Source organism: Notolepis coatsorum, assembly GCF_963971535.1.
Source record: "Notolepis coatsorum genome assembly, chromosome: 10".
NCBI classification, from domain to species: domain Eukaryota; kingdom Metazoa; phylum Chordata; class Actinopteri; order Aulopiformes; family Paralepididae; genus Notolepis; species Notolepis coatsorum.
The window spans coordinates 88,953,915-88,980,907 of record NC_140174.1 but is presented as its reverse complement, the minus strand read 5'-3'; the positions used below and the strand labels follow the sequence as shown (position 1 = coordinate 88,980,907).

The following is a 26,993-nucleotide window of genomic DNA, read 5'->3' as shown; positions in this document are numbered from 1 at the left end:
CGATTGGGCAAACATGTCAGTGGCAGGGGAGTCCATTTGGTATGGCAGGGTATGGCACTCGCCATACCTTGGCAAATAAAAATGTAATTTTCTTTTTTTTACAATTTTTTATGTTGATTTAGAATTTGAATGTCAACATTATGAACGAAGCTTCGAACTATTCGGTACAGCCCTAGCATGTTTTGATATTGTCAATTATCTCACTTTTACTAGGTGACTTTTGCTGTGACTAACTGAAATATGCCCAAAAAAAAGGAAAATGGACATAGGGACGTTTTTTTTTTTATCAAAGGGCAGCAGAGACGAGTGATACAGGGACACAGGTAAGGTCTGGCTTAGTGATTATAATAGTGCAGTTCAGCATTCAGTAACCCATACTTTTTGTGAATGTGTTTTTGATACTACATTCTGTTGAACACACACCTCAAAACCGTACCTAAGGAAAATTGGCTCAATTGCAAGAAAAGTAATAGACAGTTATGATATTACATTCTGCATAATTCGTATGAAAAATATTGTGGTTCCCTGCTTTAGTCTGTTGACACATTTCTATACTAAAAATGCTTGTGTAGTCCTGTGTCATACATACCTAAATGTCATATAACTGAATGTCACTTGCCTTTTAGTGAAAGGACGCCACTGGTCAGTGGCCAATCAGAGAGCGTCAGTCAGTGGCCAATCAGAGAGCGTCTGGCAGAAATGCGGCTACGGAAAAAAAATAACGCAGAAGGCGTGTGTCATCCACCACTAGCGCGCCAGCGGCTGTTATTATGCGCGCTTCCCACCATGTGGCGCGCTTTGTATGAATATCTGTGTCGGGAGAAAACGTGCCGGCAAGGGGCGGGCTCACAACTTCAGTGGGAAATCTGGATTCAAAAGCTGGCAAGCTCTGTGTGTAGTTTCAGCGTTCGCCGAGAGAAAACAAAAAGTGGTTGAAATTATGCTTTAGTTTCCATAAGCGGGACGCGTGTCTTCTCACCATAATTCAAAACCGGTGGTCGCGTTGAGAATTGTGTTAGATTTTTTTAATTATTTTTTTAAACTAAGAACACCACTAGAGAATAGTTTATTGCAGGTGGTAGACGACACGTTCATTGACCAGGAGGGACGACACCACCACCACGTTTGATCGGCTCGACCTCTGCGTTTGACAACAGAGAATTGAACATGTCTGTTGAAATGTTTTCAACTCTTGACGAGTCCTCTCTCAGAGCCCTGGTAAGTAGATGCTCCACTGGCGACACGAGGGTGTATTTGTCGCTCAAAATGGGCAAAAACATAATTTTTTACCACTATGAAAATCGGTTGCCACGGAGAGATTATTGTCCCTAACAACGCGAGTCAGAAGTGAACCCAACTTGTATTTTCCAATTCGTGACCCGTACCCACTGTTAGGATTTAATTTGATGTATGTTCAGTGGAGCAAGGTGCAGTAAGAGTTGATGAGTCCTTGATGATATTAAGAGATCCTTAATTAAGATGAATTGAAAATGGGGGACCCTGATGTAAACAAGACTAAAGTCTTTCTCTGGTCTGCATCCCCTTAACAATAGTGTGTATTGAGCCGTACTGTATTGTACCCATTCTGCAATCTGCTAATACAATTTTCAATCAATCAATCAATCAATCAATCAATCAATCAATCAATCAATCAGATCCATCCTCTCATTGGGTTCTTGTCATTCTTACTGAAGCTTGCTGTATATTGATAATGTTGTGTATATTGTAACGGAGAGAACCTGCCTATATTCAAACCGAGACCCAAACTGGGATCCCTGATTTTTAAATGAGGTCACGTTTCTAATTAAACTAAAATAACTTAACAATTTGCTTACTATACACTGTGTGACTGTGAACACACATGTAGCCTATAGTAAAACGTTGCTTTTGCGCTGTGCTAAAGAGTAAATATATTAGTCTGCAATGTGAAAGGCAACATCTTTGTGTGATTTCAACCTGGATATGGGGTCACCTGTGGGGGAACCCCTGTTCAGTGAATGAATATTGTTTCTGGTTTCTCGAAAGAATCATAATAACGCATCAGAGCCATATAAGGGTTGACAGTCGCTAACACTGCCAGACCGTAATGTTATTTCACACCTGGGTGATTCATTCATCTCTACAATGCAATGTAGCGAATTCTTCTTTCAGTGTCAAAGTAGACATTAAGTCATAATGTGAGTCATGTCGACGCGGTGAGTAGGTCTGGGCCACTCGTACACGAAAAACTGTCTGACATTCCTAATAACAGGAAACTGAGACCAGCGCTGGAAGCAGAGGCAAATGACTTTACAAACTAAAACATTAGTCACAGCTGAGCACCATTAAGAAATAATGATTTTAGGAGGCATTAGTCACCTGTCCGTGGTTAGACAACGTTCTTACATTGTCTGATTTCACACACGCACACCAATTATTGGGTCACATTATAATGGCCAATTATAAAGACATGGCCAAACTACTGTAATTGTCTGATTTAATGAGTACTATTGTGTGTTGAAATTTTTTTGTTGCTTGAAACTTGGCCCTCAATCTAATATAAACAAATGGCAGCTGTTATGGCAATTATTATGACATATAATTGGTGTTGTTGGGCAGTGACTCAATAATGATTGTGTATCGTCTTTCAATTGGATCATGTTTTGGGACTGCTGTCTAAATGAATGCTCAGCAAATATGAACTCTTAATTACTCAAATGTGGTCTGAAATATTTCAAGGGAATATGATTTAAAAAAAAATATATAGTTTTGATAACACTCTTGACATCTACCATGCAGTTCAATACGATGGATTATTTTATGAGGTTTCACATACAGTGTGCGCACGCAGTGTGATATTGATATAACACGCATGACACCATGCAGACCCACAGCGCCAACTGTGCATGTGTCCGACAAAACGTCCCTGCCAGATCGTCCGCGAGTGAGTGACAAAACGTCCCTGCCAGATCATCCATGAGTGAGTGAGTGACAAAACGTCCCTGCCAGATCATCCAGGAGTGAGTGAGTGAGTGAGTGACGAAACGTCCCTGCCAGATTATCCGTGAGTGAGTGAGTGACAAAACGTCCCTGCCAGATCGTCCGTGATGAGTGAGTGAGTGACAAAACGTCCCTGCCAGATCGTCCGTGAGTGAGTGAGTGAGTGAGTGAGTGAGTGACAAAACTATCCCTGCCAGATCATCCATGAGTGAGTGAGTGAGTGACGAAACGTCCCTGCCAGATCATCCGTGAGTGAGTGAGTGAGTGAGTGAGTGAGTGACAAAACATCCCTGCCAGATCATCCAGAAGTGAGTGAGTGACAAAACGTCCCTGCCAGATCGTCCGTGATGAGTGAGTGACAAAACGTCCCTGCCAGATCATCCAGGAGTGAGTGACAAAACGTCCCTGCCAGATCATCCGTGAGTGAGTGAGTGACAAAACGTCCCTGCCAGATCATCCAGAAGTGAGTGAGTGACAAAACATCCCTGCCAGATTGTCCGTGATAAGTGAGTGAGTGACAAAACGTCCCTGCCAGATCATCCAGGAGTGAGTGACAAAACGTCCCTGCCAGATCATCCAGGAGTGAGTGAGTGACAAAACGTCCCTGCCAGATCATCCAGAAGTGAGTGAGTGAGTGACAAAACGTCCCTGCCAGATCATCCAGGAGTGAGTGAGTGAGTGAGTGAGTGAGTGACAAAACGTCCCTGCCAGATCATCCAGGAGTGAGTGAGTGAGTGACAAAACGTCCCTGCTAGATCATCCAGGAGTGAGTGAGTGACAAAACGGACCCTGCCAGATCATTCAGAAGTGAGTGAGTGACAAAACGTCCCTGCCAGATCATCCAGGAGTGAGTGACAAAACGTCCCTACCAGACTGTCTGTGATGAGTGAGTGAGTGACAAAACGTCCCTGCCAGATCATCCAGGAGTGAGTGAGTGACAAAACGGACCCTGCCAGATCATCCAGAAGTGAGTGAGTGACAAAACGTCCCTGCCAGACCGTCTGTGATGAGTCACAAATCGTCCCTGCCAGATCGTCCGTGAGTGAGTGAGTGAGTGACAAATCGTCCCTGCCAGATCATCCATGAGTGAGTGAGTGACAACAATCGAACACACGCTGCACACTGCACTTTACACTATATCCACATCATTAACGCTGCACTATAATATACATATTATGCTTGTATATTCATACAGTATTATACACTGCTACTTTTAACATTAATCTTACGCTGCTGCTTTGTGCTACCTCTACTGCCTTATCGTTTTGTAACTTTATTCTAAATACGTGCAATTGCTGCCGTTAGGTTGAGGAGCCAAAACATGAGAATCCACTCTCTGCACATTTATAGAGACGTGACATTAGGAGAATCCACTCTCTGCACATGTATAGAGACGTGACATTAGGAGAATCCACTCTGCACATGTATAGAGACGTGACATTAGGAGAATCCACTCTCTGCACATTTATAGAGACGTGACATTAGGAGAATCCACTCTGCACATGTATAGAGATGTGACATTAGGAGAATCCACTCTGCACATGTATAGAGACGTGACATTAGGAGAATCCACTCTCTGCACATGTATAGAGACGTGACATTAGGAGAATCCACTCTCTGCACATGTATAGAGACGTGACATTAGGAGAATCCACTCTCTGCACATGTATAGAGACGTGACATTAGGAGAATCCACTCTCTGCACATGTATAGAGACGTGACATTAGGAGAATCCACTCTCTGCACATGTATTACCGCGGCACGGTGGTGTAGTGGTTAACACTGTCGCCTCACAGCAAGAAGGTCCAGGGTTCGATTCCCGCTTGGGGACCAGGTTTCCATGATGCCAGTTACCCAGGTGGGGTATCTCCCAGGCCTTTCTGTGTGGAGTTTGCATGTTCTCCCTGTGCTCTCAAGGGTTTCCCCCCCCCGATAAGATAAACCCAATGGAAAAACATGCACAACAATAGATCGCTAACGCTGTGGCGTCCTTGACGAAGACGGACAGGAGCACTTGGATTGGTCCCCTGGCGCGGCTCACGTTGACGCCCGTCTGCTCCCGGCTGCCCTTGGGGGGGAAGGACGACGGGATGGGTTAATCGCAGATACGAATTGCATGCATGCATCGCATGTGTGCCGATTGATGACCTCTGAGCAGGTCCTAAATTATTTATTATTATTATTATAGAGACGTGACATTAGGAGAATCCACTCTGCACATGTATAGACGTGACATTAGGAGAATCCACTCTCTGCACATGTATAGAGACGTGACATTAGGAGAATCCACTCTCTGCACATGTATAGAGACGTGACATTAGGAGAATCCACTCTCTGCACATGTATAGAGACGTGACATTAGGAGAATCCACTCTCTGCACATGTATAGAGACGTGACATTAGGAGAATCCACTCTCTGCACATGTATAGAGACGTGACATTAGGAGAATCCACTCTCTGCACATGTATAGAGACGTGACATTAGGATAATCCACTCTCTGCACATGTATAGAGACGTGACATTAGGAGAATCCACTCTCTGCACATTTATAGAGACGTGACATTAGGAGAATCCACTCTCTGCACATACATAGAGACGTGACATTAGGAGAATCCACTCTGCACATGTATAGAGACGTGACATTAGGAGAATCCACTCTGCACATTTATAGAGACGTGACATTAGGAGAATCCACTCTCTGCACATACATAGAGACGTGACATTAGGAGAATCTGAATGTTAATTTTTTCGATGCATAGCTCCCGGCGGCAGTCCTGTGCACCATGGGGGGGGGGAAAGAAGTCCTTATGAGAAGCACGATATGCATTTATTCCATATCATCAGCCAAGTGAGTGAGATATTATCACGCTGCATTCAGGTTCCCAGACAACAGCAAACTCTCTAACCTATTATGCCCAATCAATCATGTCGCTCTTAAATCACCTGTCACTGCTCCGTGCAACAATCCCAACTGTCCTTGCAAGGAATTTAGAGCCGTGCAAAGCTTGTATTCTGGTGTCTCGTGAGGTAAACTTTTAAATTTAAACGAAATACATTGTTATTGTTGACCGCCGCTATCAGATTGGCCCTGTGGTCTCCCATTTGCAGCATGATTGCTTGGGTTGTTGTTATTCTGATGGTCGAGGCTACTTTCCCAAGGAGCAAGTCCAGCCTGTGGGCAGGGAATGTCTTCTCGCTGAGACGAGGCTCAAAATAACATTTAGATTCCTTTAAAGACCCAATCTGTCATTATTTTTTTACCTTATATATTCATTCTTGATTCTTGGAAGAGTTTAATCTGTAGATGGAAAAATAAGTGATTTGGAACTTTATTAAAGCCGTCATGAAGCAGAATATAGACCTGTTTTACTCCCAACGAAAACAAACCTTTTACAGGCACAAAATACAGCATACAATTTATGAACACATTTTTACATGTTGTCCAGTGTTAGTCCTTCTATCAAGCTCAGTCAATCAACTAGAGAATGAAAACGTGTCTCTCCACTGGTATTTATTTATTTTATTCTTTGGTGGGTGGTTGGGCAATTTATTAACATTTGGATCACTGATTTGGCCTTAGATTGGTAAACTGGATAAAAGGAGGTTGTTTGTTTTGGATTGGGGTGGGATTAGAGTCGATTAGAGTGTTTTGTTTATAGGATTAGGGACACACCGATTTATCGGCTGAACATCAGTCTGGGACAATATTCGCCTTCGCCTTGTTGACTGCCATCGGCCTATCGGAAAATCACATGACATTCACCGATGGCAGTGGCCGATGTTCATCTGTTGCTGGCTAAATGTTGTTGTGCTTGTTATTTCCGGTCTGACTCTGGACAACAGTAGCCAGATGCAGGGAGGAGAAGCCACTGGCTGGATGTGACGTAGGAGGGCAACGCGTGTCGTGGGCACGTATGGTTTGAACATTGGCACTGGCTATCTGCCAAATTGTTATTTTAATAAATTGTACAGTATGGGCCCAGAATTTCAAAATCGGTGCATCGCTAGTCAGGATATATAATAATTGCGTCTTATATTGCCACCTGTCCTCTCTCGGGAAAGCTTTGTCTAGCGCAGGGATTCTCAAACTTTTTTATACCGCGACCACATTTTATTTAGGATATTTTTTGGGGACCCCACACTTATCGCGTAATTTCAACATGGAATTAAGGAATATCAAAATAAAAGCACACGTTGTTGAACTTGATCATGCATATTTATTAAATTGTATTACAGCACTATGTTATCAATACACACAGTTTTACATTTTTGTTACTTACCCACAACCCCATTTTGGGTCGTGACCCGTAGTTTGAGAACCGCTGGTCTAGCCTGACCAAACATCACGATTTGTGCTGGATAGTCCCACATTTTGGCCCTTTGTCCCACGTTAAAGGTTAAATATATAAATTCTTTATTGTTTTGTCTAGTTATTAATCCCCAACCATGCTACGCAAGTAGCCTCTACACCAGTGTCTCCCTACGCACCGCTGGCTACTGTGCGAGTTGTGTTTTCTTGTGCAGTTTGAATAAACTGCAGCCCGGCTTTCAGTTTCACTGACCCCTGCCGATGTTCTCTACGACGAGCTTTATATCAACCTGCCACATCAAAGGGAAGTGGAGACGAGAGCCACTGTAGGAGTGAAGTTGTGAATACTGCTGAAGGACATCCAGCTGGTCCCCTTCTTCCTAAAGGCCTTTGAGGAGAGGATTCTCCCTCGTCGTGACCTCATAGACAGACCAGAGAAACTGATGCAGTGTGGAGTTTGTGAGGAACGGGTTTCATCATGTCAAACTGAATCTCTCTCTCCGATATGCCGAGAGGTTTTATAAACATGCTCTTCATCCGAAGGCTCTAAGCAGCGGTCCAGCAAGAAATATTAATGAATCAAAAAGGCTTTAGATGACGCACTGCACCGTCTGCAGCACGTTAACCCTTTCACTGCCACACTACAGAAGGTTAACCCTTTACTATCACACTACGGACGGTTAACCTGCTGTTGTGTGTCAGTGAAAGGGTTAACCTTCTGTGTATTGTCGCGGTGAAAGGGTTAACCGTTTGGTAGTATGGCAGTGAAAGGGTTAAGGCGCCCAGTAACAACTATGAAGACATGACTTATATCAGCCTTCAGTTTGTTCCTGTTCTACAGCGTTTCTCTTCTACAGTGTTTCTGTTCTACAGCGTTTCTGCTGCTCAGCCATCTGGTCTATTTGATCTGTTAATTGCCCCATGATCATAGTATTGGGAAAAATGATAAATAAAGCGATTGACAGCCATTTTGACAACAGCAAGTCTACAGGCAAATGGAGCAGAGAACAATGGTTGAATCTTGCCTGTCAGGCCCTTCCAGTGTTAACTGAAACGCCAAAGCTACTGAGCTACAACAGTATTTTTCTATTCAAAGAAGCAAGTTCTTCAGGAATATCTTCTGTGTGGCCCTTACCCTAGAATACCATACTGTAAGTTGCTGGTCCTTCTCAAGAGACATCTAGCAACAGAGCCAAGCTATATATCTCTTGGGTATATATATTTATAACGTTTCTCTAATGTATACGCCAGTCTCATAACGAACGATGGAATCCTATGTCTCCCGGCACCTTATTTATTTATGGTACTGAATGAGATGTAGCACAACTGAGTGTCCCCCCCCCCCCCCGCCCTCTCACATGTGACCACCAACAAGGGTCACCAAGATCCCACAAGGACCAGTTTGATCTGGTGTTCTAAAGTGTTGTGTTTTTCCACGCTAAAGTCATCTCCAAAGGAAATAAACTCTGTCTGAGGTTTGCTGCGTAGCATTGTTTATATTGGGGCCGTGGAGGGATTTAAACCCCCAGTCCCAGTGTGACAGGAAGTTGAACGGCGCCTTGTGTGTCTTTCTACAACTAATGCCCCGCAGTATCCAAATTTAGCAACTACTGTGTTATTAGATATATCTTATGAAGTCACATTGGATACCAGTTTATAAAAAGACCATTGATAAGTGAATAAAAAAAAAAAAACGGAATGGAACGAGTTTAAAGATCCATGCAAACATCGTTTTAGCATTGCAAGCTTCTGTCATTGGACGTATTTATGGCATAGCAAGCTTCTGCTGTTTGACGTATTTATGGCATAGCAAGCTTTATGGCATATAGTTGCAAGCTTGAGCTTCTGTCATTGGATGTATTTATGGCATAGCAAGCTTCTGTCATTGGATGTATTTATGGCATAGCAAGCTTCTGCCATTGGACATATTTATGGCATAGCAAGCTTTCGAGCACAGGGAGAACATGCAAACTCCACACAGAAAGGCCTGGGAGATACCCCACCTGGGTACCTAGCAACGCGGAAACCTGGTCCCCAAGTGCATTTATGGTATAGCAAGCTTCTGCTGTTTGACGTAATTACAGCATAGCAAGCTTCTGCTGTTTGACGTAATTACAGCATAGCAAGCCTCTGTCATTGGACGTATTCACAGCATAGCAAGCCTCTGCCATTGAACGTATTTACAGCATACTGTAGCAAGCTTCTGCTGTTTTCTAATGCAACAGACCTTTGGGAAGGTAGGTGGGTGGGGCAACAGTGGGTGGATTTGATTGATGTTTTATGTACATCCTAAAGTAGCCACACATTTCATGTTTATGAAGATGGAGAGGTGTTAAAATCAAATTGTATTGGACCATTTATTTTGGTGTTCCTGTGTCCTCGGAGTGATGCAACACACCAGTAAGATCATTTTCCCAGGAAGAGGTAGTAATAGGTGGATGAGAAGTTGAGAACAGACAAATATGCCTGTATGCAACATGTAGAGAAAGGAGTGGTTGCTGTAAACAGCTTTAGGATGACATACTCAGGGCTGTGTTGTGCTTCATGAACTAAGCAGTCAGAGGATCATGTGTTTCTCTTAACGATTGCTAATCTCATGAATACACCTCCATCCAGATCACTGGCTGCTCTATTGCTCATTTCCTCTCAAACTGTGAAAGCACTTTCGGTTGGCTGCCATTGCCACTACTTAAACTCTTGAGTATCTTTTGAATCTGCGCTGCTGGAGAAAATTCACGAGAGGATGTTTGTTTCTGTTCATCTGTATTGGTACTTTGTGTTCTTATGATCTCGTGTCACAAAACCACCAACCCGGGCCCTACCCCACTAACCCCTACAACATCAACCCCTACCCCACTAACCTCTACAACATCAAACCCTACCACACTAACCCCTACAACACCAACCACTACAACATTAACCGCTACAACATCAACCCCTACCCCACTAACCCCTACAACATCAACCCCTACAACATTAACCGCTACCCACCAACCCCTACAACATCAACCCCAACCCAATCAAACCCTTACCCAACCAACCCGGTTTTTTAATTGGCTGATCTTCTCTCGGAGTTTGACGTTTCTCATTAATTTTGCCCTCTGGATTGGGTGTGAGGCAATGTGTCAAACCTGCTGGACGAGCCAAGTCCACAGGTGTTGCTCCTCCAGACAGGCTTCCACAGTGAGGCTGTGTCCTCTCCGTCACACCTGCAGAAGTAGGCAGAGTGCACCTGCTGGTTTGATGGCTTCTTGTCCTTGTCTGTACGCGTCCTGTACGGGTGAACTCCTGCCTGTCCGTCCGGATCCATGCTCTGCTATAACCGCCTGGCCTCTATAACTGTTTGATTTTTAACCGAAGGGGCTGAACTGAAGGACACCTGAACACTCAACAGAATTACAAGTCCATTGTCAACGGACGAGATTGATTTTGTCACGATGATTGAACGGACGTGATTTCCAGGAGCACTTGTCGGTCCTAGGCGCCTGGTAGACTAATTGTGCTTGGGGGGGATGTCCCGCATGATTTGTAATCTGCTCTTGCGCGGCCCTGTGACCCTCCTCTCCCTCTCTAGCAAGCAGGAGACATTCACACATGTTAAAAGTAGAGCAATTACAATCTGTGGTGATCTATGGGACCCCAGGGCTCCAGGTTTACGGTTCTCTGGGCTCTTTGTGTTTTGACAAGGGCCCAAACGGTTACACTGGTCCAGAAAGAAGGGGCCTGTTTTGGAGACTCTCTGCTGTCCCTATAGGTCTCCATTCCCCCCCAGAGATCATCCGAAAAGGTCAGATTCATCTGAGAGAGAGGAGGAAAATGAATGGAAAAATGACACTTTAACGGCTGTCTGGTTTTATTTTAAGATGTTGTGTGGGTATTGTGTGATATTTTGTTCTATTTTAAGATGTCACATTTTTAAGTTTCGGTGGGAACCACACTGTGCTAAATGTCGTATCACTTTTCCCGCCTTCCGTGCTGATATCAAACGGCCTTAGGTAAACGGCATTGAAGCGACTTTCTGTTCATGTATCATCGTATGACATTGCAAGGTGTAGACCTAAAGTATTACTGTACCATGTGCCTTTTCTATAGTGTTAAGAGCCACATCTCTCCTACCGTGGTGGTTTGAGCTTTAAAGGCCTTGGACATGCAGTCTTGTTGCATGAAGCACAGGAAGCGCTGCGCTACAAATTAGCGAGTGACAACACCTGCTGAGTCTATGTTAATTGCAGCTCGGCACAGCTCTGATTGGTAGATGTTCTCACCTTTGACCTCTCCGTGTCTGTTTGAAATGTTTTATAGCTGGTGTTTTCCTCACCTGGAGCGAGGGAAGCTACCGGAGCTTTAAATTATGTGGACGGTTCATAACACGAGCGAATGTGGTTGATTCTACTGCGTCTCATTCTCAAGGATGTAGGGTGGGGTGGGCTATAGTGGTCGGGTGGGGGGATCGATACGGTGATGTATCGCAATATTTTGCATGCCGATATTATACCGATACACTGACACTGATAATTATTTTAATATATAAAATGTTTGTTTTTTCTTTTTGCTTGACAATTCCATTTTTCTACAATAACAATTTTGTGAGGTGAAAAAACTGAACTTTTATCGTATTATATCAAATATATACAGTATATATATATTTCTATTGCAGATCTTGACAATGTTTTCCATTGGGGACATCATTTGCAGTGGAAAAAAGTTTAAATCACAATATGATGGTATGGTGATAATATGGTATCGTGGGGCCTCTGGTGATTCAAACCCCTACTAGGTTACCACTCTCTTCAAAACCTTCTTCATTGCATTCCCCCCCCATTGGAATTAGGTTTCAGTGTCCTTCAGTTTCAAAGGTGTTTCGAGGTAATTAAACTCGACACAATATCCATTCCATTTTCCAGATTGTCGTCGCTCTATTGTGTTAATTTAGCCCAGTCCAGCAGAGAGTGTCGGGCTACACAATGTGACGGTTATTGCCCCTGTATATCTGCCTCCAGCACAGAGAATACACAGCCATTTAAACCAGGAAGATAAGACATAGACATTGTGTTTGTTTAATATGGGCTACTGGGGCAGGAAGCCTCTGTCACTCACTTGAGGCAAAAAATAGCCCAGCTTTTTGGCTCCAGACGATGAGAAAGAATACAGTGAACTTTTGAGAGCAACATAAAACTCCATTTAAAGGTCTATTTTTAGTCTATTGTCTTGGGTTGTCTTTTCTTTTCTCGAACAATGATTTGGACTGAATGAAAAGCATGATCTTATACATTTTCATGATTGTTTAGTAAGTATCTTCTGTCCTCTTTTCCCACAATAAACAAAACCGACATTGGATCGGCTGGCTTTACTAATTGTGGAGGCTTGTATGATCTAATCTTTAAGGAAATGTGTTCCTGATTATTGTATACATTTTAAAATATAGAAAATCATATCGTCACCTTCTGAAAATAATAGCTTAGGTCACTTTTTGAGAAATTATGTTTTTGCCTAAGTCATCGCTTCATGATGCTGGCCACCTCTGGTAAAATTGCCTACATTCTTAATTGAATTTATTATTAATAAATATTCTATATTTGGCTCAGTTTTTCTCAACTTGAAAGTATGACTTAAGCCATTATTTTAAGAAGGTGAAGATAAGCAACAATTATGGAATTTACAGCATGATAAATCCACCATGTTGTACTCGAGAGATCAATAACATCTGCAGCTGCTGAATTCATCACATTGATGGCGTCAGAGTTGTATACATAGTTTAAGTACTGCTAATATTACAGATGTCAATTCATACATCCTTTCGGAATGAGTCTCCCCGGCGGGGAAACCAGCACGAGCTCCGTCATGAGCCAAGATGGCTGTGCTGCTCATCAAAGCAACGCAAAGGCCTGCTTTTCAATTGAAGTCATAATGGGACTATGAAAAGAATGTTTAACCGCTTGACTTTCTCAGCTCCTATGGTAGTGTAGTAATGTGCTCGCATTCAGGTCTGCCAACTCCCATCTAGAGAGAGCTTAGAGGTGAACGCTTTTTGCCACCTGGTGAAAAATTACTGGGACTAGGGTTGCGCGATACATCGATACTAGAAAAAAACTGTCCAATAGACCAATACTAATAACATTTTATTGGTATCGAATAGAATAATAGACTGATGCCGTATTTTTTTTGAGTTGAGTGAATGCGTGACCGGAGCAGTGTGTGTGTGTGTATGAGAGAGCGCACTCTTTGCGTAGTGGGCGTGTCAACAGTGTCTGCCAAAGGCATTTTCCACATTGTCTGGCCCAATATTAGCTATATACGTAGCTCAGCAGCTGTAAGAATTTTATTTTATATGTTTTATTATTTAATTATGAATCGACAGCGTCAATTATTTTATAAAGAATGTCCTGTGTGTGGTGTGGTCGGGATGGTTGTCCTGTGTGGATGGTTCTCCTGTGTGTGTGGTTCTCCTGTGTGGATGTCCTGTGTGTTTGGTTGTCCTGTGTGGATTGTTCTCCTGTGTGTGTGGTTGTCCTGTGTGGTTGTCCTGTGTGTGGTTCTCCTGTGTGGTTGTCCTGTGTGTTTGGTTCTCCTGTGTGGTTGTCCTGTGTGTGGTTCTCCTGTGTGATTGTCCTGTGTGTGGTTCTCCTGCGTTCCCGTGGTCCCAGCTTTATTCAAGAGATTTATTTGTCACATACATACATGGACTAATCGGAGAGCGAGGCCAGAGAGTTCCACAAGGAGAGGAGGCCTCTCCCCCAGCTGCTCCCTGGCGTTAAAACTCATACCCCCAGTCACATGATTCATATTGGATGGAGGGGCTTTTAGAGATGTATGTGTGTATTCTGCCTTGAGGGGTGAATTAAGGTTTGTAAGCAGCAGATATGTTGAGATCCATTCTGCTGTCAGAGCAGTATCTCTGTGTAAAGTAAACCAGCAGACGGATCCCGTCTGTCCTGCGCGACACTCTGCCAAACGGGAAGCTCTGGAAAAAGGATTAAAGGTGTTTTTCTCCTAATTCTTTCTTTTAATAATTTTTTTATATTTTAACTAAGATGGACAGATTAGTGCCCCGCTTGCCCCCATTGCTCGCAGTGTGACCTCATTGTGTTTTACATTTTACACCTAGTCATTTAGCTGACGTTTTTATCCAAAGCGACTTATGTTCAAAGTACAAACATGTCAGTAGGAAGGGTACAACTCTGGCAGCTAAGGGTAATTGATATTGTTCGTCAAACGGTGTTGAACTTGAGTGCTATGGTATTGAGTGCATATAGTAGCATAGATATATTAGCATAGTAGGTAGTTTTGATTTTGATTTTATTTTATTAGGGATCCCCATTAGCTGGTGCCATAGCAACCACTGCCAGCTAGTCTTCCTGGGGTCCACACCACACACAAAAAAACATACAAAAACAATTATTATTGCAAAAACAAAATTATTAAAAGTCAGTACACACAATGCATAATGAAACTACTGTAACAATTAAGATGGCTAAAATTACATTAGTGTAAAACAAAAACAAAAAAATACTTTACAGTTTAAAAAACAATTTAGATTCTTTTTAAAAGTGAATCTAATATAAATGCAGCAGAGGTTTTGAGGCAGGTTATTCCAAATAGTTAATGCTCTAAAAATAAAAGATCTCCTTAAAGCGTTGGTTTTAGGACCTGGCAATTCAAGCTGCCCACTACTGGAACCTCTAGTGTAATGGTAGTTATATAGGCAAGGTAGATTCCTTAGTAGCACAGTGTATAATAGTAAAAGACAGTACGAAGGTTAGTCGTTCTTTTCTTTCTGGTTTGGGAACCAGAGCTGCATAAGATTCCTGGAAGCAGGTGTTTTGGACTGAGGAGGGACATTCACCAGATGTGCAGAAGATTCCTTCTGACAAGTGCTTCTCCGCTCCCCTCTTCTGTGGCGAGGTCCCAACAGTTACAGCTGAGGACCGGGGAGATGATGGATGATAGTGCATCCCAAACCGGGGGTAATAACGCTAGTTTACATGTGATATAAAGAGGACTCGAGAGAAATTGCGTTCTGTTTTCCATAGGATTTGAGGCACCATGAGTCATCAACTGCAAAGCCAAGGCTGCATGGGGAAAAACGCTCACGTTTAGAGAATTTGTGACGGCTTTTATTATTTCTTTTATTTAATTTTTTAAAGCTGCATCGGGTAGTTATGAGAAGAAGAAATTACCTCTACAATAACTAGAATGCTTGAATATTATTTATAATCTCAACGCAAATCCCCCAAACATCACCCTTTGAGACTAAGTGCCAAACCAACATTGTGCTTAGAGAATGTTTCTTTGTATGGTAAGAGGTGGTGGGAGGGTAGGAGCACCACAGATAAACGGCTCATTTCTAGTTTCAAACAGCGCTCCAGGGATCCAGTTATTCCTCCTGTATTCAATACTAGAGATGTATCATACTTTATTTGGACCTTTTCAGAGGTATGTCTCCCCCACCGCTCTCCCCAAAAGAAAAACTATTCAGTGCAGCTTTAATAAGTAGCCAAAAACATCAGATACACCACTGAAAACTCTGATAAGAAAACCATGGCAGATTGCCCAAATCACTTTTTATTGACATTGCGTGTTAGGTAGCTAAAAAGTTAGCTTCCTGCATTCACTTTATACAGAACGAGACTGGGCCACTGAGTTCACTGAGCACCTCTTTTAGGGTAAGTGGGACGATAGCTATGAGACGATTAAAAACCCATTTTGACCCTGGCTTCCTTTTTGACGAGGTGCATTGAGTGTTATGCTCAGCTCTTTGCACCACTGGAAATGTGCAAGATCACGTCCTTCCCTTCAGACATTCAGATGGCGTCGGGGAGTGCTGTGAAGACGGGTTTCTGGTGGAGCCAGCCAGTGTCGGAGCAAACATAACGTAGAGAAGTCACTCTATAAGTCTTCAAAGTAATAGTCTTAGATGTTCACTAAAATGGTCAAAACGAGCATCGCTAACGGATGCATCAGAGCGGCACTGTCAATCGCACTGGATTTCAATCGCCATGCCTCTATTTTGGTTACTATTTTAGTTTTAGGTGAGTCATAAGAGTAATGTTAAATGTCCAGGTAGGGAAATTAGGAAATATCCTGCAGCTGGGGAAATGGGCCTGAAAACGGATCAGACCTAACTTTTCGTCAATGGTGTGAATGCTTAACACTATGACGACCGGCGCGGCCCGGCGATTTAGGCCTCAGAGGACAGCAGAAAGTAAACAAACCGATGTACTTTCTAAGAGCTTTATATATCATTTATAGTATTGCTATCTGTCCATTCTCATTGTCACTTGAGTGCATAAACCGTGCCTTCATAATGGCTTAAAGAAAATAAAAATCCATCGGTTGGTTGTCATTTTATAGCGTCGTGAATATAAGGTATAACACACTTTTCGTCTAGGCTTTTCTGCAGGAAGCTAGATAATAGGCTAAACGTTGCCGCCGTTATATCAAACGCCATTTCTGTTGTATATATACGAATGAAATAAAACAAACTGCGTAGCATCCGGACTATTACAGAGCATCTATGGATGAAATGGGGGCGCCGATTACTATTATTGATCCGCAATACAGTGTGCGTTCAATATAGCATTTTCATTGACCGATAACGTTACGTTATAAAACAATGTCCAATCCAGCTGTAATTTGGGGTCATATTATCCTACCGTCAGGCCATGTGATCGCCGGCAGCATTTCCTCACCAGTCATCGGATTCTGGTAGATCGATATGCACATTGGCTAATCATAAATCCCATTATTCCACGCTGAAAAAAACGCTCGCCAAGCTGATCCAAGATGGAGGATGTTCGGCTGGGATCAAGGAACTATGATCCGCCCACAGAACTGTACTTTTTTTTTTTTTTTTTTAATTCACATAATGATACTGCAGTGGAGTGATGGCGCCCCTAAGCGGGTTTGGCCGGTACTGCATGTTTCGAAAATCAAATATCTGAAAAGATGCTGGTAGTGGATCGGGTACCTAAGAAGCGTTATAAATATGGAATAAAACAATAACAACTCGTCACGTATATACTCATGGCTCTGGTCCACAACGCTCTTTTTCTAAACACATATATACTCGTTCGCGGACGGCATAGTGTTAAAGGCCCCATGAAATCTAAATTGATGTTTGTCATTTCCTGGAAAACGGGGAATAAAATGAGTCATCCAACACATGGGGTCGTATACTAATTTTGCGTCCAATGAAATGCTTCCTAGAATGACATTTACAGAACATTGTAACTGAGCTACTCTGCCTCTTTAACTAAATTGAACAGATGTTCAATGTTGGCTTGCTAGCTAACATTACTAATGTTGCGTCATGTTGCTAACTTGTGTTACTAACATTAGCTTACTAGCTAATGGGTTGACCGTAATGCACATTCAGCAGCATATCGGGACAAGTCCCTACCTAGATTCCTGTTTATACAGGAAACTCATAAATAGTTTAATAATAAAAAAAATTATGTGGAATCAAATAGCATTCTGCTAGCCGTTTCATGGGGACTTTAATGGTTGCCAGTGTTGGAAAGCAATTGCTTGACTTAACGTGATGCACTACATTTACATTTAGTCATTTAGCTGATGCTTTGTTTTATCCAAAGCGAGTGCGTCTTACACGTTTTGTAAGACGAGTCAGCAGGAAGGGCACTACTCTTATCAGATTATTAGTGTTGAGTAGGGATGTCCCCGATCAAATTTTTTTGCTCCCGATCCCGATCATGTGATTTTGAGTATCTACCGATACCGATCTTCCCAGATAAAACAAATTAAATTATTATTATTATTTTTTCTCCCATCCCAATTTCTCACATTACATTCACCCTGAATGTTGACGTTATCCAGGTGAAAAGTTAACTTCATTCAAGCGAGGCATTGCAACCGGAGTAATCTAAAAACTCTGCCTCCAACCTGCTGCTTCATGAGAGCAATGAGCCGTAATGAGCAAGTTCTGCAACTAGTGGATGTCCCTCATCCTTGACATAAATAATTTGATGTATAATTAAATCAAAGGAAATGCGTTTGTTTTGGCAAAATTCTTCTGCTCTGGGTGACAATAAATAAATTAATGATGATATGCAATTTAAAACCAAAACTTTGTCATGTTTGTAAAAAAGAATAAATAAAAAAATCACGTTTATTTTTTATTTATTTTTTAGATCCCGACCTTCGGAAAATCATGTGAACGGCCCCCGATTACGTGATCGGATCGGGACATCCCTAGTGTTGAGTGTATGTTAGTATATTAGGAAGAGTGCATTTCAGGGCGGTTAGGTGGCCGAGCGGAGATTGCGTTCGTCACCAGCCCCGGAGCTGTGAGCTGGATTCGCCTGTTCGAATCCAGCTCACAGCTCCGGGGTTGTCACCAGCTTGGCTGGCCGTCTGCACTAATACAATTGGCTGTATTAGAGGGTGGGAGAAGCTGGCGGGGTGGGTCCGGGTCGTTGTAAACAGCGACTCCTACAGTTCGGTCGGGGCGCCTGCTAAGCGCGGATAGGACTCGAGGGGGATAGTGTGGTCCTCCCACACGCTACGCCCTCTCAGGGAGGATCCGCGCTGCCAGGTGAAAAGAAGCGGTGATTGGCTGGACGTGTGTCGGAGGAGGCACGTGGTAGCCTCCACTCTCCCAGATGATCTGACTGTGGGGGGTAAGTGCGCAGCGACCAGGAAGGGACTGGGAATTGGCATACGACTAACATTGGGATGGGAGAAAATCGGAGGAAAATGGAGGGGGAAAAAGACCAAAAAAAAAAAAGGAAGAGTGCATTTCATTTCAGATATTGATTGAAGAAGTGAGTCTTTAGTCGATGGCGCAAGATTGGTTGGGTTTCGGCTGTCCTAATTGTGGGGGAAAGTTCGTTCCACCATTGTGGGGCAAGGACCGAGAATTGGCGGAATCTCTTTGATGACCGTCCCGGAGCTCGGATAGGAGTGGGTCTGAGGCGGCCTGAGGATGCAGAGCGTAGGGGTCTTGAGGGTGTACTGTGTAGTTAGAGACCATCTTGCACTAACAAAGCAGACTTTCCAAATGATGTAAGCGTTCTGCCGATAGGCCAAATACAATGGTGGTCAACAGGAACAGTGTCTGTGTTTTCCCCAAAAGTAGGCGCAGCCACGAAAATAGCCAAAGTACCCGGTTGTGCCGGTCTGATATATACGTTCTTTAAATGCTCACTCACTCACTCACTCACTCACTCACTCACTCACTCACTCACTCACTCACTCACTCACTCACTCACTCACTCACTCACTCACTCACTCACTCACTCACTCACTCACACAAGTGAGTCATGACACTTTGTGTAAAACCAGTTCAATCTATGTGAGAATGCTTCGCATCTATGACTCAGCAGCTGTACTGTTGGGTCTGTCAGTCGAGAATTGTGCTGGACGTGACATTTGGCAGTAGACACTGGTGTGCAAATGCATCACAGCCAATATGAACCCAAACTGAACAAATGGTGGCTCCGTCGTTAAAAAGTTTAAACTTTGAGAAGCCACCACTCCTACGCCATAAGTCAGAGGCTACCTTCACACTGTAAGCCGTAGGGCTCAATTCTGATTTATTGCTCAGATCTGATTATTTTGTTTGGCTGTTCACATTTATTTATTAAATGTGGCCAATATCGGATTCCAGTGTGAACCGCTGACCCACATGCGCAAATGAACAATTACAGAAGATGGACGTACATTTTTTATAAAAAGTATGACAAATGTCAATCTAGAGTGATGTAAAAGTCACATGAAAGTCACATGAGTTCAGACTGAGGTCGTATTGCCAAAAAAAATATTTATAATAATAATCTGATTTAGGACCAAATGTGAAAGTCACATAATGAGCAAAATAATCAGTTTGGGACACTTTTGAACACCGAACCTGCCACCCATGTCAAGTCAAGTCAGTTTTATTTATATAGCACATTTACAAATGACTAACAGCCAAACCAAAGTGCTTTACAACATGATAAAAACACATACAATGCAATAAAATACACTAAAACTACAGAAAAAGGTAAAGTACAGTACATATAAGAAAGCAAGGGCAAAGTGCAATATAAAAAGACAGGAAAATTGGATAAAAAGTCCAGGGTGACAGCGGACGTCATGAGAAAATGCTAGGCTAGCTCTGGTCAAAGGCCAGGGAGAAGAGGTGTGTTTTGAGCAAGGATTTAAAAACCTCTAGGCTCTGGGCAGATCTTATGTGGGGGGAGGCTGTTCCAGAGCTGGGGGGAAGCAGCAGCAAAGGCTCTATCTCCCCTAGTTTAGTTTAGTTTAGTTTAGTTTAGTTTAGTTTAGTTAGTTTAGTTTCTTTAATAGTTGTCATACAGAAGTACAGAATACTTTCATACAAAATGCTTCTTACTGTTACGCTCCAGAGACTGTGCTAGACAAGATAGTATCAAATAACATAGTATAGCATGTAATTTAGAAGAAGAAAATGAGGTCACAGTGTTCGGTATAGACATATGTACAATGTTCTGAGTTACCATATAATATACAATACTATGCAGTGTACTAATGTACAGTATTATATAGTGCAAAGCAGAAATGGGATGAGGTACAATTTAGGTACAATTTACAGTAAGGTGTACGAGTTGTAGTGCAATCCTTCATCAATAAATATAAAGTGTGGGGAGTGGGTGCTACAGTGTGTTTGTTTAAAGTGGGTGTGTGCTGTAAAGTGTGTGGAGTGGGTGCTACAGTGTGTTTGTTTAAAGTGAGCGTGTGGATGTGTGTGCTATGTGCGTTTGGTGGTTGTTGTTGTGTAGTGTTCATTGTTCGTTTAGCAGCCTGATGGCCTGGGGATAGAAGCTTCTTCTGAGTCTTTCTGTGCTCGCCTTGAGACTCCGGTATCGCTTGCCTGACCGCAGCAGTTCAAAGAGGCAGTTGTTCGGGTGACTGGAGTCTTTAATGATTCTCTTAGCCTTGCCCTTGCAACGCTTGTTGTAAATGTTCTGGAGGGTGGGGAGCCCCCCTCCAATTGTGCGTTCGGCTGAACGTGTCACTCTTTGTAGTCTGCTTCGGTCTTGTGCAGTGCTATTCCCAAACCAGGAGGTGATGTTGCCGGTCAAGATGCTCTCTATTGTACATGAGTAGAAGTTCTTAAGGATCTTCTGACTGACTTGGAACTTCCTTAGGCGCCTGAGGAAGTAGAGGCGTTGTCGTGCCTTCTTCACAACACTGTCAATGTGTGTGGTCCATGTCAAGTCCTCGGATATGTAGGCTCCGAGGTACTTAAAGCTGTTGACTCTCTCAACCGGTGCCCCGTCGATGCTGAGGGGGCTGCTGTAGTCCTTGACCCCCGACCTCCTGAAGTCCACAATCATCTCCTTTGTTTTGCTGACGTTCAGGGAGAGGCTGTTTTCCTGGCACCATCCCGCCAGGACCTTGACCTCTTCCAGGTAGGCCCTCTCGTCGTTGGCAGAGATCAGGCCCACCACCACTGTGTCGTCAGCAAATTTGATGATTGTATTGCTACTCCGCTGAGCCACACAGTCGTGTGTGTACAGGGAGTAGAGGAGGGGACTCAGAACACAGCCCTGGGGGGCCCCTATGTTGAGGGTGATGGATGAGGAGGTGCAGTTGCCTGCTCTCACCACCTGGGGTCTGCCAGTCAGGAAGTCCAAGACCCACTGGCAGAGGTCATAGTTCAAGCCCAGGTCCCTGAGCTTGGTTATGAGTATGGAGGGGACTATGGTATTGAATGCCGAGCTGTAGTCGATGAATAGCATTCTCACATAGTTCCCCTGCCTCTTGTCCAGGTGTGATGCTGCTGTGTGCAGCACATGGGCTATGGCGTCCTCCGTGGACCTGTTGGGGCGGTATGCAAATTGCAGGGGGTCCATGTTGATGGGGAGGGAGGAGCAGATGTAGCCCTTTACTAGCTTCTCAAAGCACTTCATGGCTATGGAGGTGAGAGCTACAGGGCGGTAGTCGTTGAGGCAAGCAGGCTTGGATTTTTTGGGTACAGGGATAATAGTGGACTTCTTCAGGCAGGTGGGGATGACAGCCTGTTCTAAGGACAGGTTAAATATGTCAGTGAATACTGGGGCCTAAACTAACTAAACTAAACTAAACTAAACTAAACTAAACTAAACTAAACAAGGGGTGCTTGAGCACCTGCCTTTTTGAGCATCATCAAAAAAGTGCCCTTTTTGAAAAAAAATTATAAATAAAAAAAAAAAATATATATATATATATATATATAATTTTTTTTTACCGTTACGCATATAGACTGCCCTTCCAACTGAAAAATGTCAGGATAGAATAAAAATATTAGGTAAAGAGAGAGATGCCCCATATTCCATTGCAGTTTGCACGGCCTCCTCAGCGTGCCTCTCCGCGGACCTATATATTTTATGCATAGCGTGGGTGGTGATGATGATGATGATAGAAACCGCTGTGGCGCATACAGTTGAATGCTGGTATTACACTCATTGAGGGACACGAAGAAGTCAAGTCCGATGGGATCTGGGAATCTCAAATACAAATCGGGATTGGAATAAAAAATGCATTTATATTAAACAATACAGAATATACAGCACTTCTTGGGGTCTGTAGGGTAAGCACTTATTCCCTCCCCCCTGAACATTTATGGAGATGTATGGGCCTTTTAAGTCAGTGATAAAAGTGTCTTTCAAGGATAAGTGAGCTCCTGCACTGATTATTATAGTTCAATATTCAATATTTGATCACCAAAACCCCCCAAAAAGCATAAAAAGGGGGGCCCCCGCCCGAAAAGGGCCCTTAAAAATCGTGCTCGCGCAATACGTGCGCTCGGTTAATATATACACACAAGTGTAGTGCCCTTTTCAGCCTTTGAGCACCTGCCCCTCTAAAGTCCTGTGCACGTCCCTGCACGTCTGTACTACCGAGTATCGATTCAAGTGAGATAACACATTTTTTTTATTTATTTTTTTACTTTTTCTTTTTTTACCTTTTTTCTTTTCATGTCAACGTTCACACGCACAATATATGCTTACCTAGGATTTGACTTGATTCAACAACAAAGCAGTCGGAGAAATGGCAAGCCGAAAACTGTCGAAATTGTAGTTATTTGAAGTTTGGATATTTTTTTTTCACGACTGAGGTAGGTAAATTAAATTTCTTGAGACTAAGGTCGCTTTTGGGGCTGTTTGGTCCGGATTATCGGACCAGAATTCGATAGTCCGGTTTTTCGGGTTTGTGTGAATGCGCGTCGAACTCGGTCCGCGGACCGAAAACGTAGGTCTCGGTTCGCTTCATCGAACCAAACACGAACCAAATATAGGAAGTGCTAATTATTACCACTGCTCGCAGCATTCAATGCAAAACAAGCACACTGCATCTATCTATCTATCTATCTATCTATCTATCTATCTATCTATCTATCTATCTATCTATCTATCTATCTATCTATCTATCTATCTATCTATCTATCTATCTATCTATCTATCTATCTATCTATCTATCTATCTAACTGTGCATCTTTTATATTGTTATTATTATATATATATAACAACGTGGTGTACAAGTTGTTTAGCGAGATGATGGTGGTAATCGGCTTCAATAGAACAACTCTCCGCTGATCTGGAGCCAGGGCTCGCAGCCACACACACATTTCCACTGTCCAATAGAGGAGCGCCCTTTTCGACCGCGTGACATTGTTCAGATAGTTTGGTGCGCCTGACGGATTGCTATGTGAACGCAGGCGAACCAAATGAAGAATGCAACAATGTTGCAACTTCACCACCAGAACCGCACCGAGTCCACCAAAACTATATGTGAAAGCGACCTAAAGTACCGAAAAAGGTACCGTTGGGTACCGGTATCGATTCACAGGTACCGGTATCGGTTCAAATGTGAAAGGTACCCATCCCTAGTGGTAATGCAGCCAGCCCGTGTAGTGCTTTAGAAACAATCAGTAAAAGTTTAAAATCAATACGGAAACGGACAGGGCTCCAGCGCTATGGGTTAATGTTGGTGAAATTATTTTGAACCTTGCTACGTATGTTAAATTAAGGTTAGGAGACATCCACAAACATGTTTTAAAACCAACCAATAGGAAGGTCACCAAACACAACATAAAAATAACAAGTATTGCCAGTAGGCCACTGTGTACCATAAAGGAATGCGCCAACATTATGGGAAATGCACTTGCCGTCTTCTCCAGAGTCGGAAGAAGATGATGGATACCAATTTCCTCTGTGTTCAGTAGAAAGCTATCCACCTGCAAGTTAGCCTAGCTTAGCACAAATTCATGGAAGCTGATACGGACCACTAGCTTAGCTTAAAACTCTGAGAGGTGTTTTAGGCCAACAGCTAGGCTAGCTGTTCCGTGTCCATTAATTTGTGCTAAGCTAGGCTAGCTGGCAGCCGGATAGCTTTTTACTGAAAACACAGAGAGGAAATAGGTATCTATCTTCTTGTCTGACTCCGGAGAAAACGGTATTTTAAACGTTTCCTTTAAAATACAGACCCCCCCCCCCCCCCCCCCCTTCCACACATCCCTAGCTCTAGTGACGCCATGGTTCGGATCAAACTATGGAATGTGTTTCTTTGGAGAGAGGTGCAGAGAGAGTTGACACTGGTGGAGAAAGGACCATGGTTTTAAATTTTATTCTTTATTCTATAAATGCCTCAGGAAAAAGGCGTTTCCTGAGATCCACCAGCAGTCTTCTAGTAGAGGATGTTGATGTTTTGATTTCCAACTTGCTGTGTTTAAACGTGCTCCCGAGATATATACAACTGATTTGTTATAATGTTTTGTCTGTCCCCTGTGTGTTCCTCACTGCTGTGGTCGTTTGTAATCACAGTGGATTAGGTGAGGTGGCATCACTGAGCATAATGGATCTAGTGCAGGGGTTCTCAAACTTTTTTATACCATGACTGAATGAATGACAACTTTATTTAACAGATTGCAGAATGGGTACAATACAGTACGGCTCAATACACACAATTGTTAACACTTTGATTGCCAGCCATTGTGCCCATCCTTATGCCCAGTCTGCCAGTGCTGTAACCCTATGGAGATGTTTACCTTCTTTGCAGGGCTATAACTTTTAAAATATTATAGCTATATCGACATTACTATGGCCCATTCAACATCGGGTATCTATCGCTCCGGATGTGGGAACGTTATATTTTTTCATTCATTGTGTTAGTACCGTCGAGAATATAAGTGTTTTTAAGGTTTTCTGCAGTAATTCCTAAAACGCAAGTTATAGGCCCTGACGCATAATTTATGATAGATTATCGTTTGGCGTTTCTTTCCTATATACACGCTATATTAAAAAATTCAAATGTATATGATCGGTATACATTATGCTTCATCATGCGTGAAGGAAAGGGGGGGGGGTGGGTCGTTTATAATTCCTTGATCGTCAGTAACGGCTTTATTTAGTATGGGTTGATACGTTGCTCAGATGGATTGCCGTGAAATGAATAAACAATCGGGCTGAAAAGAACATTATATTCCTCTTACCGTTCGCCGATGAGACTGGAGGAAAAATATACCAATTATTTGACGTCGCTCTGCTAGATCCATTTCCCGTTTGTATGACACAATAAACGCCGAAATCATATTGATTATTGCGTTTCGAAAGCGATCCCACGTTACAAGATATTACTGCCGGAGGAATTTCCTTGATGCACGAGCGTCACTTCCGGTTTGGCTTGGAGTGTAACTCGCCCGACATCCACAGGCGGCAGTATTGAGGCGTTGCAATATCAGACAGGGTCCAGCTGCAGTCCCGGATGGAGGCTGGATGAATTATGAATGCCATGGCGAAAAAATTAAATATTGATCCCAAAAACGAGTTGACTCGTTTCTGGCGCACAACGCATGGCGGGCAATAATGAGTATACTCGTTTTTGGCGTCCAATGTGTTAAGGGAATGCAGACCAGAGAAAGACGTTTGTCTTGTTTACATCAGGGTCCCCCATTTTATTTAGCCTCCTCATTTTAGTTCTCCGGCAAGGCATCTGAAGAGACCGAAGTGATTGGCGAGCCGGAAAACGCGTGGAATACATATTTACAGTACCCAACGCTGAATCAATAAACACGATCGATATTTGGAATGGCGATCAGGAATTGGAATAATCTTTTGAGAACATCTGATCTGAGGTAAGTAATGTATTTTACCAGTCTTGGGGTAATCGGATCTATTTTCACAGATATCAGCGTGTGCCCTGTGTGTGTGTGTGCGATCAGGAAATGAGAGAATATATTTTTCAGATCGCTTCTCTAGCGTGCATAAGTACACATATACTATCGATAATCTAGCGTTTATTTGAAAACGATTCATAAATAGGCCGAAAAATTACAGTTTTTTGTGTATGCCAGAATATTCCAGTAAATGCTGTTTATCACGGAATAAATATATCTGTCGGGTATCGGTATCGGCCGATAAGTGCCTTGTTGACTGCCATCGGCCTATCAAATTTGACGATGTCAGTGGCCGATAAATATCCGTAAATTTGTGTCGCTGCAATCTGGTCCACATGTTCAAACGTTGAAAAAAGTTTCAGTCAAGCGACATGCACAACGCCGCCCCCACACACACGCTACTGCATCAAAGTTACTTATGATTAACAAAGGCATTCGTTTTGTGGCATTAACACTTTAACTGCCGGGAAACGCTTTGCAGCGTCATTCCCGGCCATGCTCAAGTTGCCGAAGGACGCTTTACAGCGTCTTTAATATCAATATTTCAAAAATCTGCGATCGGATTCATA

At 43.0% G+C, this 26,993-nt stretch overlaps 1 protein-coding gene across 3 annotated transcripts in view; it reads left to right on the top strand.

Annotated features, from left to right (window-relative positions):
- Positions 1-913: 913 nt before the first annotated feature.
- The window catches only part of smtnb (smoothelin b), a 161,737-nt gene continuing 135,657 nt past the window's right edge, over positions 914-26,993 (top strand). For all 3 annotated transcript variants that reach the window (XR_014620145.1, XM_084322577.1, XM_084322576.1), the window contains exon 1: positions 914-1,218. Coding sequence is in view for 2 of the 3 variants with exons in the window: in XM_084322577.1 (XP_084178703.1) it covers positions 1,168-1,218 (51 nt within the window). In the remaining variant the exon portion in view is untranslated. The remainder of the gene's footprint in view (positions 1,219-26,993) is intronic.